The sequence below is a fragment of the Lagopus leucura genome, unplaced genomic scaffold (genome assembly GCF_019238085.1).
Source record: "Lagopus leucura isolate 7727_CA_CO unplaced genomic scaffold, USGS_WTPT01 Super-Scaffold_100022, whole genome shotgun sequence".
NCBI classification, from domain to species: domain Eukaryota; kingdom Metazoa; phylum Chordata; class Aves; order Galliformes; family Phasianidae; genus Lagopus; species Lagopus leucura.
Window position 1 is genome coordinate 9,649,554 of NW_024962275.1, and position 14,939 is coordinate 9,664,492.

The following is a 14,939-nucleotide window of genomic DNA, read 5'->3' on the forward strand; positions in this document are numbered from 1 at the left end:
TCTTAAATCAAGTTCCAATTGTATTTTTTTTTGCTGAGATATGATTGTAAATAACTTACAGACAGCTGACAGTCTGTCCTTGGAAAGATATTCTACCACATACTACAGAAATCTTGCACATCTTATACAAGACAGGATACAGAAAATGCCAGTCCTCTCCCCAGAGCCTAGGTGGCCACCACTGCTCTCCAGCACCCATTGCCTTCCACAGCTGCAGCTGGGAGAGCCAACCCAGCAGGTGTGGAAGTGCTGAGGGATGGAAGCTCTGCTAGACTTGTTAGTGACCTTTGTATTTGAAAAACAAAAAGGGCTTTATTTCTAGCTTGAATTCTTATGGCCGCCACATCTCAGTTTGGCCTTTGTCAGCCAGATTGAAGAGGTTTCTGGCATCATTTCCTCGTTGAGGTTTGTAGGGAGCTCAAGATGCCTTTGATGTCTTTACAGATGTGGTTCAATAAGACTTCATGAGCAGTGGAGGTGGGGCTTAATGCCTTCTTCCCTCTCCTGCTTCCACCTTTTCTTGCACCACCCTCCCTGCCTGGTTTAGAAGGCAGGGTGCCCGTAGGCTTCTTGGAGCTACTTGGAGCTACTTGGATTTCCAGAAACACTGGAGGAGAATTGCCACCAGGCCTGTAACTATAGCCAGCACAATGAAGGAGATGGCTCCTGCCCACAGACTGGGCTGCTGCCCCTTGATGTGTTCCAGAGCCTCCGTGGGGATCATGTTGGTGAGGTTCAGCATGAAGCCCAGCGTCCAGCCAATATCTGTGTTTCCTGCCTGAGGTGACAGAACACAGGAGATCATCAGAAAGTGCCTCCCTGGGGCAGTGGTGGCTTTAGTGTGAGGGACGGTGGCAGACCTGGTCCCACCAGTGCCAGTTACACAGCAGCTTTGCTCTCCCCTTTCCCAAGGGCTTAAAGGGCAGCTGCTGTTGTGCAGATGTGCCTCTGTGACCTGTGTTTTCCTCCCCTTAAAATCCTTCAAATTTGATTTCATTCTGGTTCACGTAGCTCATGGGGCCACAATCGCTTCCCTGCTGTTTATGTGAATTCTGCACAGCATTAGTGATCAAAGTGGCTGAATCTTACTCTGCACTTCTCTCACCCCCTTAAAATTAGCTTATGTTTCCATCAGAATACATAAGAGCTGGGGTCAGTGGTTTGAGGGCAGGCAGGACTGAAGCTGTGCTGGGATCCCCAGACACGAGGCAAGGACACATTTCTGGTGCAGGAGATTCCAGGGATGGTGCTCCTGAATCACAGAATTGTAGGGATTGTAGAGAGCATCAAGTCCAGCCCCCCTGCAAAGCACTGTGTCCCTGGGCCAGGGCAAGGACGTGGCCACAGCTGTCTGCCTGTTCCCTCCGCCCCACGAGGCTTTTTTTTACCTTCTGGCTGAAGTGGATGTTGCTCCACGTGCGCTCATCAAACTTATAGCCATCGACCAGCAGTGTTAAGATGTAAAGTCCCACCATGCAGTATGTGTGTAGGTGCTCCTTATTGTCTGGGAAGGTCTCCACCAGCTTCAGAGTCATCGAGGGACACAATATAATGAGGAATGAAACCTTCCCTGGCCCAGAGAACAGCAGAGCACGTGCTTTCTGGGCAGGGATTTGGGAGAGGATAGGCAGAGGACTCCTTGGTGCCCTTTACAAGGCTCTCACCTTGGACCAGTTCTTGTTGCAGAAGTCCCAGACTGTGGCATTGACATGGCTTAGAGACTGCTGGCTGGTCAGGTTCAGGAAGGAGAAGGTGTAGTAGAACCCAGCAAAGGCCTGGAGAAGAAGGGGGGATGGTAAAAACTGCATCTCCCTCCTCACCCAAAGGAAGGCCTCTTCTCACAGCACCTCTGGGCTTGGGGTCAGCACTGCCATCCCTGCCTCAGACAAGTGGGGTATCAGATTAAGAGGGCTGGCTGAGCCTGTGGCAGAGCATCTCACCGCAACCACTTGGATCAGATCTTAGAGTAAAGCCTGACCCAACAGACCCTCTGCCAGGGGGCAGATTTCCATGTGATCTCTGTGGTTCTGCATCCACCTGATAGTCTACAACACTTGGAGGCCATGGACAAGCCTTTGGTTTCTGTTTGCGCTCAGGAGCCTGGCCAGCTCAGGCTTGTTCCTCATGGACAAAATCTTCCCATTTCCCTCAGGGGGAGCTGGGACATTGCTGAAGGCAGAATCCACCTTCCAGCTTAGGGGCAGAGGTTTGCAGATGGGGCCAGCTTTGAAGTCCCCTCTTTTGCTTCCCCTTCTCACAACCAATAGTAGGGAAGACTTCCACTCTCCATCCCCACACCCACACCAGCACCAACAGCCAAGGCTCCTTACAAAGAACTGTCCCCTCACAGGTGGCTGATAGACCCCGTCGAACCCACACGTCCTGTTGGCCCCACAGGTGAAGTTGAAGAGCTTCAGGATGGCGGTGCGGCACGCCGCCGGGTTCCCCGTCCCTGTTACTGTGAGGATCTGTGCAGGGCTGAGCGTGCTTGGAATGGGGACGCAGGGACTGTCGTAGAGCTCTGCTACGGTGATGTTCTCCTGGTATCCCTTGGGGTAGCAGGGGTGTGATATCTGCTGGGCGTACCGGCTGTCCTGTTGAGAGAGAAGCAGCCATTACCTCTTGTGCTTGATGTGGGATGCCAGTGATAACTTACCCCACAGCTCAGCCTGTGCTTACACCCTCCCTGAAAGCAGGATCTAGATCCCAGGAGGACTTGAGCAGAAGCAGAATCCAACCTTTGGATGCCTTTAACATGCCGATGCATTCTGTTAGTCCTGCCACTGCTGCTGAGCAGGACTGCGGTGGTGGTGCCACTGTGAAGCCTGTAAGGTACCTGTAAGGCTGGAATCTCGCTCCCATGGCCACTGCCTCTCTGCTGTGTGGAGAAGTTGTCATTTTTGGTACCTGGTTTGTCCCCACCACATCTTGCAGGTTCTAACCCAGAAAGGACTGAAGGTGCGTTCCATCTGCACGCTCCTCAACTATCTCCATCTCCCACGGCATTGGGCATCTCACCTCCCCATCTGAGCTGAGATGGAAAAATTTCTGGCTGTTGGTGGAGCAGTGTGCAGGAGAGGGTGTCTGGAATCCTCACTTTGAGAAAAAGTCAAAGGGGCAGGTGAATATAACTCCCATTAACAGCTATAATCTCTGCACTGAGCTGTGTGCAGTCTCAGCTCCCCACCCAATCTGCTCTCTTATGGAGGGGCTCACAGTTTGGACATTTGATCATCCTGGCCAGGAGGTGCCAGACCATGTCTTTGGCTGACTGCACTTCATGTCTTCTAACAGAATGCTGCACCTGCTGTCCAAGGAAGGACCTGGTTGGCTTTTAAATCACTTCACATACAATGAAGCTGATCCCTGGAAACCATCTAGGCAAGGAAACACTTTATGTGGGTATCTGTGAGAACAGGGAAGAATATAAAGCTACGTCTGGACTTGGGAAATGATGGAAAATGCTGTTATATGACAAAATCTGGGGAGGTGAGAGCCCTGCACGGGACCACCACTACTTCCACTCAAATGATAAAATTTTTTAGTCTAGTACATAAAATAAAAGCCTTTCTCAGGTTCTTGAATCTGTGAAACTTCCCAGTTCCCTACCACTTTTTCTACATATGTGTACAAATTTTCTGGAAGACATTTTTCATGGCGATGGGAAATGGTTGAGCAGCTTCTACTGCACCGTGGCTGCGATACCTGATGGAGAGCTGCCATCAGCCTCTTCAAGGCCTGCATCTGCCCATAGCACAGGTAGCTGTGGGTGTAGAGTGAGTAGTTGGTGCCGTACAGCCTGAAGAGGACAGACGTGTTTTTATCTTCAACGGTGACTCCAGGCTGGAAGGTTATTTGTGTTGAGGCTCCTCCAAGATCCAGAGCTCCCAGGACCTCAGTGTTTTGTGGATGTTCCCATTTTCCTGCGAAGGAAAACTGGCCCCATAAGGCAGTCAGTGTTAGTCTGTCCCTTCCCTAAAGGTTCTGTGATCTCAAAAGCCTCTGGGAGACCTTCCACATCCTATGTCCCTGTTTAACCCCTTGCTGCCCACATCCTCCTCAACCCACATAGATCTCTGTATAATGCTAAGGTTTGAGCCCTTGGCTGCTGCACATCAGCTTGGATCCAGGGAATTTGAGGAGGAAAAGTGTAATGTTCTGGACTCTGATACTGCTGTGACACCAAAATCAACCCATATATCAATGGAAAGCACAGGACCAGGATGAGCTGGACACAAAGATCCTCCTGCTCTCGACTCTCCTAATCACACCTGTAGAGTAAAAGGTGCAGTTCACAACAACATGCTACATTTGTTTGGATGGCCATCACTCTAAAAAGACATTTCACTCCCCTGTGGGAATAAAGAAATCTGGTCTTTACGCAGACAGGAAGACACACACACGATGCATCCCTCCAACTCCCCTGTGCCCCCTCCTCTGGCCCGGACCTTGATAAGTGTGTCCAGCAGGTAGTTGACAGTGATCCAGCCAAAGGAGCCCTCCTCGTTCCCGGTGAGGATCTGAGCTCCACGGAAGTCCACAGGGTACTCACGAATGGCCTTGGTGACCTCAGCAAAGACCTGCTCAGCCTTTGTGCTGTTCTGCTCCCTGCAGAAGCAGACAAATCCCATGTGGTGGAAGATGCAATTGCAGGGGAGCTTTCAGAGCAGGCTAACAGTAAAAGGCTGTGGCCTGCAAAGGAGTGGGACTACACAGTGACAGCATATACCCCATCTATCCATTGCTTTTAATCATAGAAAGAGATTATAAAAAAAGATGTTTTACTAGAACCTGTAGTGACAGGATAAGGGACAATGGTTTTAAACTGAAAGAGGAGAGATTTAGATTGGATAAAAGGAAATTTTTCACAATTAGGGTGGGGAGGCACTGTCAGGATGCCCAGAACTGTGGATGCCCCATCCCTTGGAAGTGTTCATGATCAGGGTGGATGAGTCCCTGGGCAGCCTGATCCAGTGAGAGGTATCTGTGCCTATGGCAGGGGGTTGGAAATGGATAGGCTTTAAGGTTCCTTCCAACCCAAGACATTCTATGAATTCAAGTCTAGCGAAGGAGGTTGTTCCTCCTCCAGGGTACTGCCAGGCAGGCACCAGTGTAGGCCATGGGGTTTCCCCATGGAGCAGTGAGCTGGCTATGTTGGCCAACCCCCAGCGGGCTGCAGAAATGGATGCTCAGCCATCTGATGATGATCTGATGATCTGCCCCCAATCCCAACCCCACACCCCTTCTAAGATGCTGAAATGTGGGGGGGCAGCAGTGCCCGTACCTCAGCAGCCTCATCCCCGCTGTGGCCCCCAGGTAGGTGGGTGTCTGCCACTGCTGCTCTGCAGGGATGACTGCCATGGCCTTGTCCAGGCAGGGCTTCAGACTGGCACCAGCTCCAGTGGGATCATCTGCATAGCTGGAGATGCCAGATCCTGTAACAGAGCACCTTGTGATGCCCAGGAGGAGAACAGGATAACAGGAGACACATCCACCCTGAAAGCCAGGAAGACCCCACAGGTTTTCCCCATGTACCAAGACCAATCATGCCCTTCCAAGGGCATCCCCAGAAGGGCATTGCTCAGAGCTGGCTTGCCTGGAGGTGGCACATGCATGCTGCAGGAGCAGACAGAGACTCCTGCTCTCCAAGGAGTGGGGAGCTGCTGTGATGCTGAGTGTGTGGTTAATCCCAGTTTCCCAGCAGTCAGTTGACAAATAGCATGGTTAGCATGGTTCCTTACTTCCCTGGCAAAGGGGGATTCTCTCATTTGTCCTTTGGAGAGGACGTGTGGAGCTGATACATGCACAGAGGTGCTCTCCATGCAGCTCAGCACAAACACGCTCTTATTTTTATAGGCTGGTGCTAGATCTGAGCTCCCAGCGTGGTCCTCCACTGGGTGGAGGCAGCGAATATCACTATTTACCTTTCCTCCAAGCTCTGCACTCCAGGTCCTCCACCAGCCCCAGTGCCCTTTCATTTACCCTTCGCCCTTCACCAGACCTTTGCTTTGGAGCACAGTTAACCAGTAACTGACACACTGTGGCTGCAGAGCCTTGATTTGCCATCAGGGCAGGCTCTACAATCTCCCACCCCTTGCCCAGGCACTCTGCCCTAGGTCAGTGGCCTTTGTCAGTCCCTTTTAACTGACTGCCCAGAACAGCCTCCAGCCTGGTGTCCCTAGGCTGAGCAGAGGGCGGGGAGAGGGACAGACACGTCCCAGCACTCTCACCATTCACAATGCAGGACTCCATCTGGGAGACGATGCCCGTGCCGTTCTCCTTGTCTGCAGGCCACTGGTAGACGTAGAGAGCCGTGTGCGTGGAGCCGGCGTCGAACACCAGGCCATACTGCAGAGAGAGGCCGACGGGATGCAGGGTTTCAGGAGGTGCAAAGCAGATTTAGCTGGCTGCAGAGCTCCAGGTGAGCAGGCAGAGCTGCCAGTGGGCAGGGAGTGGCCCCCGTGACCAAGCCAAGAGTGTCACCAGAGCAGGGAAAGCGTGACATCGCAGTCGCCAGCTGTACTGAGGCCAAGGCTCTTTGTGAGCTAGTGGGGAAGTTCCCTTGGTTCTCTGCAGTGAAAAGGCTGTATGTGCCGTAAGCAAGAAAACTGTGACAAACCCATTTGACGTGCCACCCTGCACGGCAGTTTGTCCCCATCTTGGTGAATAACAGCACAGCCTGCCTAAAGCTGGGGAAAATCTCAGAATAGAGGTTAGACAACACCCGAGTGAGAGAAGGTAGATGGGCTTCTGCCAAAGGCTTTACCTTAGTGCCAGGAGGCAGCAACACATCCTTCACATTTACAGCACTCAGTATGAGGGCAACGATGCTAAAGACACAGGTGGCTGCCAGGAGACCTGCAATGACCTTGGCTTTGTACTCCATTCCTCTTCCAACCTGCAAAAACACCCCAAGCCCAGCTTAGCGTTCCTGTATTTGCAAGGCCAGATTTGAAATGCAAATCTCATGGATGGGGTGGGACCTGTCAAGATGGACCTTCTCCCATGTCTGAAAAAAGGGCTTTAAACCATTCTTGGAATCACAGTCACAGAATTCCAGTATGGCTGAGGTTGGAAGAGACCGTTGGGTCCACCTGGTCCAACCCCTGCTAAAACAGGGACATCCAGAGCAGGGCCATGTCCTGGCAGGTTCCCACTGGGTTGATATCTTTGGAGTGCAGAGCTGCATCCCCCTGGCACCCACATTCTGCCATTATACCCTGCACTACCTCACACAATCCATCCCACACACTTGTGACCAGCAGGTCATATAGAATCACAGAATCATGGGACAGTACAGGTTGAAAGGACCTCAAGAGACAATCAAGTTCAGCTTCTCATGGCAAGCCTAAATGAGACTATCTAACCAATCCCATCTTGAAAACCTCCAGTAATGGGGAATTAAAACATCTGTTGTCCAACAGTATCAGACTATCCTTGGTCTTTCTCCAGGCAGGGGAACAGCATCTCCATCCATGTGTCTCCTGCCTGGTCCAGCTCTGCTCACCTGGTCAGAGCTCAGCTCCCAGCATCATCATCCCTGAGGCATCAGCAATAAATTGCAATGGAGAAGTGAAACCCAAGGGCCTGGTTCTCTACAGCCCCACAGCACAGAGCAGCTGACACGTCCTCATGCTCAGCACCCCATGTCTGCTCCAGATGTGCTTTTCTACACAAAGTTCTCCCTTCTGTTCCTGCATCACCCTGCTCTGTACTACCATCGTGTGACTGCAGGCAGTAAGCCTGACCTCATACAGCCCAACCTGCACAGCACTGGGCTGCAGCTGAGCAGCAGATGCCCTGAAAGCCCTGGAAACAGCCTAAAGAAATGATTCTAACCCAGCCACTGCCATGGGGTGCACTGTGGGGAGCTCACTGGGCTGCGCAGTTCTCCCAGGAACGCATAGAAAATACCCTTACCTTGTAGCCAGTCCAGGTCAGCAGTTTAATAGGAAAGGAAGACCTTTGGCAAAGTCACAAAAGACGGCGATTCCTGTTTCAGTTGATATCTCCAGTGATAAATGAGGGTGACCAGTGCCCTATAGGACATGCTATGTATAATGGATAACGTTCTTTTCTGTTCCACGTCATGGGACAAGGGACGTGGGACAGGAAACCTTTATCAGACCTTATCCTATGGCCAAGAGCCCTGCCCCATACGGTAATGAAGGGCAGAAGATATCATATGCAAGGTGATGAACTCTATTGTGCCATCTCCAGACCTATTAGCCCTGCTGGTTTGCACAGATGTAACCATGCAGCTGAGAAGTGCTTCCCTTGCTCCTGGTTTAACAGCAAAGGAAAAGGTCCCAATAGCAGCACACATCTTGGAAAATTCTGCCCCAGGCAGTGTGCGACGGTGATAAATTGCACCATGTCAAAACACCTTCACCTGCCCTCGGTAAGGCCAAATTTCTATCTTAGCAGCAGGCAACAATTGCAGGCAGCACTGAGTCTGCAGGGACAGGGGAGGAGAGTGGAGCATGGGGAAGGAGCAAGCAAGCAGAAAACAAAGAGGGAAGGGTGTGAGAAGCCGATGGATCTGCCCAGAATTTCTGTGGCACTTCAGGCTGTTTTGTGCTACTGTGTCTGGCACAGCACCCTTGTACAGCAGGTTTGGGGCACAAGCGGAAGGGATAGAAGGGTGGCCTTGACGATGCCTTCAGAGCTGCAGTCAAGCCATGCTGCTGTATGGCTCCACAAGGAGCAATGCCCAGATGTTTCAGTGTGCAGAAAGCTTGCAGCTGTGCATGCTGCTTGAGCTGCTCCTGCACCGGTTGGTATGTGACCAGACACAGCAAAGTGCTGACAGCTGCTGACAGCCCCTTGCAGAGTCTCTTGAGAGGAAGGAGGGGAGCCTCAAAGTTCAGACTCATGGGCACTGCTGGCCATAAACTATGTGCTGCTTGGGAAGATGTGTTGCTGTGCACATGTGGGATTTGGGGTCAAAAGGGCTCTTAATGTTACAAGGAAGGGGGGATATGCAAGCTAGGAGTCCCCTTGCCAGGCAGAGCAGCACCCAACCTCCCACCCTGCCACCAACACAAGGTCCAGCAGTGCCTTCCACATCCCCTGCATGCACTGAAGGCACCTGAGCCACGAACCACGGCACCCTCTCACCTGCCTCCCACCTCACCCCTGCATCAATCTCCCCACAGCCAAGCCTCGCCGAGGTTGCCCATTGCCATCCCCTGTCCATGCTCACCTGTGCTGCTGCCAGTGGGGCCAGCTGCTGCTCACCTCGGTGTCAGCGCGTACCTGGAGTGCGGGCACTGAGCCTGGGACAAAGGCTGCCCAGGAGTCCCCTGCACGGCCCTCCCCTTGGCCTCAAACCAGCAACCTCCCCTGCAAGCAGCAGGGCCGGGGCTGGAATAGAGCCTGTTTAACCACCTCGGTGCTGGTGGACAGGCTGTGCCCTGGGATCCTCACCCTTGGGGGCTGTTTGGAGGTGCCTGGCAGCACTCTCCTTGATGCTGACGGTATCCACGCCTCAAGGGAGCTGGTGAGTGCGTTGGCATCGGGACAAAGCCTGAGATCTGGGAGAGGAGCTGTAGTCCACAGATCTCCCAGTCCCACAGCTGCTGCAGGGCAAGGCATGGCCGAGCCTGTCACCTGCACCCCAGCTGCCACCCTCTGCTCTGCTATTCTGCTGCTGCAAGCAGGGCCAGGCTGGCAGAGCTGCCCAGGGCATGAATAGGAGAGACCTGGCAGGTGGGGACCCGTCCTCATGGAAACACATCCCCAATGCCAGGGAGCTGCCACCACAGCCAGGACCCCATCTGTCCCCAGGGGGCTCCATCCCACGGCTGGGGTCCCGCCCAGCCACACGGCTGTCCCCACAGATTTGGGCTGGCTCCCACAGCCAGCGTCCCTCTCTCCTCTCGGTGAGGTCCCCGTCCGTCCCCACAGACACAGTTCCGTTCCCGGACTGGAGGGTCCCTCTATCCCACGACGGGGGCTCTGCACCCACCCGCCCGGTCCCGCTATCCCCACTGCCGATCCGCGGCTCGCAGCGCCGCTCCGTCCCGCACGTCCGTCCTCTCAGGGCCGCGCTGAGCGCCCGCCCCGGGCCGGGCTGGGCGGTACCCGGACGTGGTAGCCGGGCCGGCTTTCTTTTTCGCTTTGCCCCGCGGGTTCCGCCTGAGGGGCCGCGCCGTGCCGGCCGTGCGGAGCTCCGACATGCGGCCCGAGCGCCCGGTGCTCGCGCTGCCGGTGTTGGCCGGGCTGTCCATGCTGGCGGCCGCCGCCCTCCTCTTATTGCTGAGCGCGTCCCGGGACCGTCCCGTAGACGGGAAAAAAGTAGGTGTCCGGGGCCGGGAAGACCGCCGGCCCTTCCCGGTGCGCGGCCGGGCAGCTCGCAGCCCGCAGTCCCGGTGCTGGGCAGACCCGCTCGGGCTCGGAAGGCGCTGCGGGACGGCCGGGCTCCGCGCCCCGCAACCATCGGCCTCTCTCTGCAGTACGGCCTGGTGTTCGACGCCGGCTCCACGCACACGGCTCTCTACATCTACCAGTGGCCCGCAGACAAGGAGAACGGCACGGGCATCGTCTCCCAGGTGGAGTCCTGCATTGTGAATGGTGAGAGCGGAGCGCTGGGAAGCGTCCCTCCTCCCCACGTCGCTGCCCCCGGCTCCTGCAGCGCAGTGGGGGATCTGAGCCCCTCAGCCTGGGCTGGGCCAAACGGAGGCGGCCCGGAAGAGCCCGATGGAGCTGGTGCAGAGGAGCGGCTGCGGTTTAAAGGTCCATGTAATGGTGGGGGCTGTGCTGCCCAGAGGTCGGTCAGAAGCTCAGCCCACAGTTAGCATCACGGCTCATGGACCCAGCCCTGTTGTGCAGCCCACTGCTGTGCATCGCCTTGCACCTTGGCTGTTAGATGTGCAAGGCTTGTAACCTCACCTCTGCAGCCGCTTCCTGGAACATCTCTTTACACTTCTTCCCACAGGGCCTGCTAGAAGCTTTGCAGAACTCACTAGATCTAAATATGTCTCTGCTGGCTATTTTTGCTTTCAGTTCCTATCTCCACTTTGAGTTAACAATTATCTTTTTCCATATATTTGCATAGCCCCAAGCACAGCATTTTGGGCTGTGATTGTGGCTTCTGGGTGTTGCTTAAGAGGATGAGAAACAACCCTTGACGTGAGAGTGGGAAGAGGTGTCCCCACTCTTCTGTTCCTCCTGGGCTGGCTCCATCACAAGGTGCTCTGTTGCAGGATCTGGCATTTCCAGCTATGCAGATAACCCCGCTGAGGCTGGAGCCAGCCTGAAGCCCTGCCTGGACAAGGCCATGACGATCATCCCTGCAGAGCAGCAGCAGGAGACACCCACCTACCTTGGAGCCACAGCGGGGATGCGGCTGCTGAGGTACGGGCACTGCCTGCATCCCTGCACCCCCACGGCCCTGCCCTGAGCCCTCAGAGACTGCTCTCCAAACACAGCTGCAGTGGGTCTGGGATGCTGGTGAGATTACATTGTGAGGTGAAGTGGCACTTTGCCATCCTGGCTGGTGTCTCTGATGCCTGATGTCGAGCCTTCTGGGATGGGGAATCACTGACTTTGTGGTTCCTTATCACATCTGCTGCCAGCACCGTGCTCCCTCCACCAGCATCTCCCTCCTTCTCTTGGCAGGGAGCAGAACATCACAAAAGCTAAGCAGGTCTTTGAGGAGGTCGCCAAGGCCATTTGTGAGTATCCTGTGGACTTCCGTGGAGCTCAGATCCTCTCTGGGAATGAGGAGGGTGCCTTTGGCTGGATCACCGTCAACTACCTGCTGGAGACACTCATCAAGGTGCGGGGTGGTGAGAGGGCAGACGAGCAGGAGGATCTCGCTGCACTGGGAGATCTTGCTGCATTAGAGCCTCTGCAGGCTACTGGGCATTGAGGCTGGGACCCCTTGGGAGTCAGTTACTGCTTCATGGTGAAACAGGGAAACCTGGAGGCCTATTAGCCCCTACAGTGTCTGGAGGAGTTCCAGAGGCTGTGGACTGTGGGTCCCTCCTCCCTGCTGCACCACAGTTCAGTCAGGGAAGCCAGTATCCCTGTGCTCACTCTGAATCAGGTCCATGCACCCTGTGAGTAATTCTCTGTGTGGGGCAGTACTCCTTCACAGGCAAATGGACCCACCCACCAGTGGAGAATGTTGTCGGAGCTCTGGACCTTGGTGGGGCTTCAACCCAGATCACGTTTCTCCCTGGGACCACAACAGATGACAAGAACACAAGTGCCCTCCTCAGACTGTATGGGACCAACTATTCAGTTTACACCCACAGCTACCTCTGCTACGGACAAAAGGAAGTCCTGAAGAGGCTCTTGGCATCTTTACACCAGGTAATTGCCTCCAGCCTTGTGCTCCTCTGCTGCAGCCAAAGCCGTGCTCTCACTGAGCTGGGCAGGCAACACACACTGGGTATCACAACCATGGGGCTTGGTGCTGTTGTGCAAGCACCACTGAGGGTGGATACCTCAACAGGGACCCACACAGGCATGTCCCAATACTAGGGCAGAGACATCCCTGTCCCAGTAGAAGGTCTGTGTCAGCACAGACTCACTCACAGAGGCTGGAAGGACCTGAGTTTCCTGGAGGAGAGAACATCCTGGGTGCCGGGAAGCTGGGAATAATGTAGGTTTAAGGAGAGGAATATGAATAGGCTGGTCTTCAGAGGCAGGTGCTGGGGAGTGGAGGAGGGTTCATTGCTGCTTGGGGGAGCCTTAATATCTGTAACACGGCTGTGGGTTGAGGGCTCAGTGCCTCGTGGTGGTTGGAGCAAGAATAGGCAAAAGGTGATGTCCATTGCATGTTAGCAGAAAGAAATCAGCCTCCACTTCATTTTTTGATAAAGTGGTTTCTCAGTTTTGGCTGCGCCCCTGGCTCTGATGACACTATGATGAAAGAGTGGGGACAAAATGTATGCATGCCCACCACAGAGGACTAACGCCCAGTGCCCTGGGCACACAGCTATTGCTGTAGCTGATTGCTTACTGCAGCATGGCACGGCCTGGCTGTCCCTACAGCGCTGTGCCTGCACCCCATAGTGTGGTGTTGTGCCGGTGCAGATGTCACCCCATGAGCAGTGGAGCCAGGGTGATGGCAGGGTGTCTGCATCCTGTGCCTGGTTGTTTGAACAGGCAGTGTGTGTGGGCTGCTTCTCACCTTTCCATCCTCAGCCCCAATGCCAGTGTGATGCCAACAGCTCCCTCTCTCTCAACAGGACAGCCGGTACGCCCAGCAGATATCACACCCCTGCTACCCCAAGGGATACCAGGAGAACATCACCGTAGCAGAGCTCTACGACAGTCCCTGCGTCCCCATTCCAAGCACGCTCAGCCCTGCACAGATCCTCACAGTAACAGGGACGGGGAACCCGGCGGCGTGCCGCACCGCCATCCTGAAGCTCTTCAACTTCACCTGTGGGGCCAACAGGACGTGTGGGTTCGACGGGGTCTATCAGCCACCTGTGAGGGGACAGTTCTTTGTAAGGAGCCTTGGCTGTTGGTGCTGGTGTGGGTGTGGGGCTGTGGGACACCAGTTTGGTCAATGCTCCAGAAAACCTGCTGTAGGAAAGAGTGACAATGGATGCCTTGAAAGCTGGGATGCACCTGATGCATGGAGACATGCAGGGTGCTCAGCTGTGTGCCAGACTCCGACTGCCATGTTCTGTATTTCAGCACAGGGTGCAGTCCCCAGTGCTCTCCTGAAGCTGGTCAGCAGGCAGCAGCCTATGTGGCCTGCCCTGGGGATCCCTGCAGAGCATCCCAAGTGAGGGGCAGAAGGCTGCCAGGAGCTTGGGTGCATCACTAACCTCTGCCTTTGGTCATAAATACCCACAGGCTTTTTCAGCATTTTATTACAACCTTCACTTCCTGAACCTGACTGAAGACCAGTCCCTGAGTTCCGTCAATGACACTCTATGGAAATTCTGCTCCAGAAATTGGATGACGGTGAGATCCTGCCCAGGAGCTTCTGATCCCTGCCATTATCTTGCTCAGTCTGGGCACCGCCTGGCTTGGGGTCCACAGCATGTCCTCTGCTGTGTGAAAGGGCCACTGGGGGAGCTGGAGGGAACACAAAGGTCTCTGGGCTGGGTGGGAGAGCAGCCAGCATCCTCCCATGTGCTCCTTGCTCCCCAGGTCTTTGCTCCTGACTGCACTTTCCCTGCAGTCTGGGTGCACCGAGCACTGCTCTGTACATGCATCCCCACCTTGCTCTTCCTCATCTACAGTTGCAGAAGGACTTTCCCACCAGGAGCAGGATCCACCTCCGTGACTCCTGTGCAGCCAGCTCCTACGTCCTCACCCTCCTGGTGCAAGGCTACAAATTCAACAACAAGACCTGGCTCAACATCCACTTCCGAAAGCAGGTGAGAAGGCCCCCTTAGCTTCACAGCTGCTTCACAAAGCTTGCACACTTGTGCCTGCCCTGCCCCTGTGCCTCGGGTGCAGGACGATGGGTTGGTACAGTCCACCACCCATGTCTGGGATTGCCTGGTACTTTGCAGCCCTTTACATCTCTCTTCCTTCTCTGTCTGCACAGGTCTCAAATGTGGACGTTGGCTGGACTCTGGGCTATATGCTCAATCTCACCAACATGATTCCCTCGGAGATGCCCCAGAGAGTTGTGTGGCTCCCAAAAAGCAAATGGACAGCAGCCACAGTCATACTGGCCGTCCTATTCGTTCTCATCTTCTGCCTGATGGCGGCCGTATGCTGCTGGAAGGACTCCTCTGGCTATGAGAGCCTCTAGCAGTGCTGGCTTCAGAGCCTTCTGCAGCCTCCTGGTGCTGCTGGTGCAAAACTAATTGTGAGGAGCTGCCGCTGGGGGAATCAACGCTGTGTCCTGGAGCTGCAAACTTGTAATGTTGGGAACCTGGCCTGGTGAGCTAGGAGCAGCACAAGTTTTGTAAAAACCTCCCTGTAACTGTGTGCTGTGTGGTTTTCTTTTGCCCTCA

The 14,939-nt window shown here is 54.6% G+C and overlaps 2 protein-coding genes across 4 annotated transcripts; one reads left to right on the forward strand and one right to left on the reverse strand.

Annotated features, from left to right (window-relative positions):
* Window positions 1-2: 2 nt before the first annotated feature.
* Window positions 3-9,938, reverse strand: LOC122184148 (ectonucleoside triphosphate diphosphohydrolase 8). Of its 3 annotated transcripts, XM_042878848.1 has the most exons (11): window positions 9,206-9,938; window positions 7,921-8,039; window positions 6,767-6,898; window positions 6,231-6,348; window positions 5,285-5,435; window positions 4,449-4,608; window positions 3,706-3,936; window positions 2,331-2,594; window positions 1,665-1,775; window positions 1,389-1,523; window positions 3-778 (listed from the first exon to the last, which is right to left on the reverse strand). In XM_042878848.1, exons 3-11 carry the CDS (start codon window positions 6,884-6,886, stop codon window positions 587-589), a joined length of 1,482 nt encoding a protein of 493 aa, XP_042734782.1. In that variant the 5' UTR covers window positions 6,887-6,898; window positions 7,921-8,039; window positions 9,206-9,938; the 3' UTR covers window positions 3-586. The 3 variants fall into 3 exon arrangements, with proteins under 3 accessions (XP_042734782.1, XP_042734783.1, XP_042734781.1); XM_042878849.1 differs by lacking the exon at window positions 7,921-8,039; XM_042878847.1 differs by lacking the exon at window positions 9,206-9,938 and having other exon boundaries at window positions 7,921-9,174.
* A 229-nt stretch (window positions 9,939-10,167) lies between these two features.
* On the forward strand, window positions 10,168-14,908 carry LOC122184214 (ectonucleoside triphosphate diphosphohydrolase 8-like). The gene is made up of 9 exons (XM_042879010.1): window positions 10,168-10,299; window positions 10,458-10,575; window positions 11,208-11,358; window positions 11,623-11,782; window positions 12,091-12,321; window positions 13,203-13,466; window positions 13,822-13,932; window positions 14,214-14,351; window positions 14,525-14,908. Exons 1-9 carry the CDS (start codon window positions 10,180-10,182, stop codon window positions 14,732-14,734), a joined length of 1,503 nt encoding a protein of 500 aa, XP_042734944.1. The 5' UTR covers window positions 10,168-10,179; the 3' UTR covers window positions 14,735-14,908.
* Window positions 14,909-14,939: the final 31 nt, after the last annotated feature.

What these genes read in the sequence shown, in the direction of transcription:
- LOC122184148 (XM_042878849.1), bottom strand. Translation starts at nt 6,886, where the DNA reads ATGGAGTACAAAGCCAAGGTCATTGCAGGTCTCCTGGCAGCCACCTGT. An exon ending in TGCTGCCTCCTGGCACTAAG is followed by an intron (nt 6,349 to 6,766) that starts GTAAAGCCTTTG and finishes CTCTCTCTGCAG; the next exon opens with TATGGCCTGGTGTTCGACGC. An exon ending in GGAGTCCTGCATTGTGAATG is followed by an intron (nt 5,436 to 6,230) that starts GTGAGAGTGCTG and finishes GCTCTGTTACAG; the next exon opens with GATCTGGCATCTCCAGCTAT.
- LOC122184214 (XM_042879010.1), top strand. Translation starts at nt 10,180, where the DNA reads ATGCGGCCCGAGCGCCCGGTGCTCGCGCTGCCGGTGTTGGCCGGGCTG. An exon ending in GTCCCGTAGACGGGAAAAAA is followed by an intron (nt 10,300 to 10,457) that starts GTAGGTGTCCGG and finishes CTCTCTCTGCAG; the next exon opens with TACGGCCTGGTGTTCGACGC. An exon ending in GCGGGGATGCGGCTGCTGAG is followed by an intron (nt 11,359 to 11,622) that starts GTACGGGCACTG and finishes TTCTCTTGGCAG; the next exon opens with GGAGCAGAACATCACAAAAG.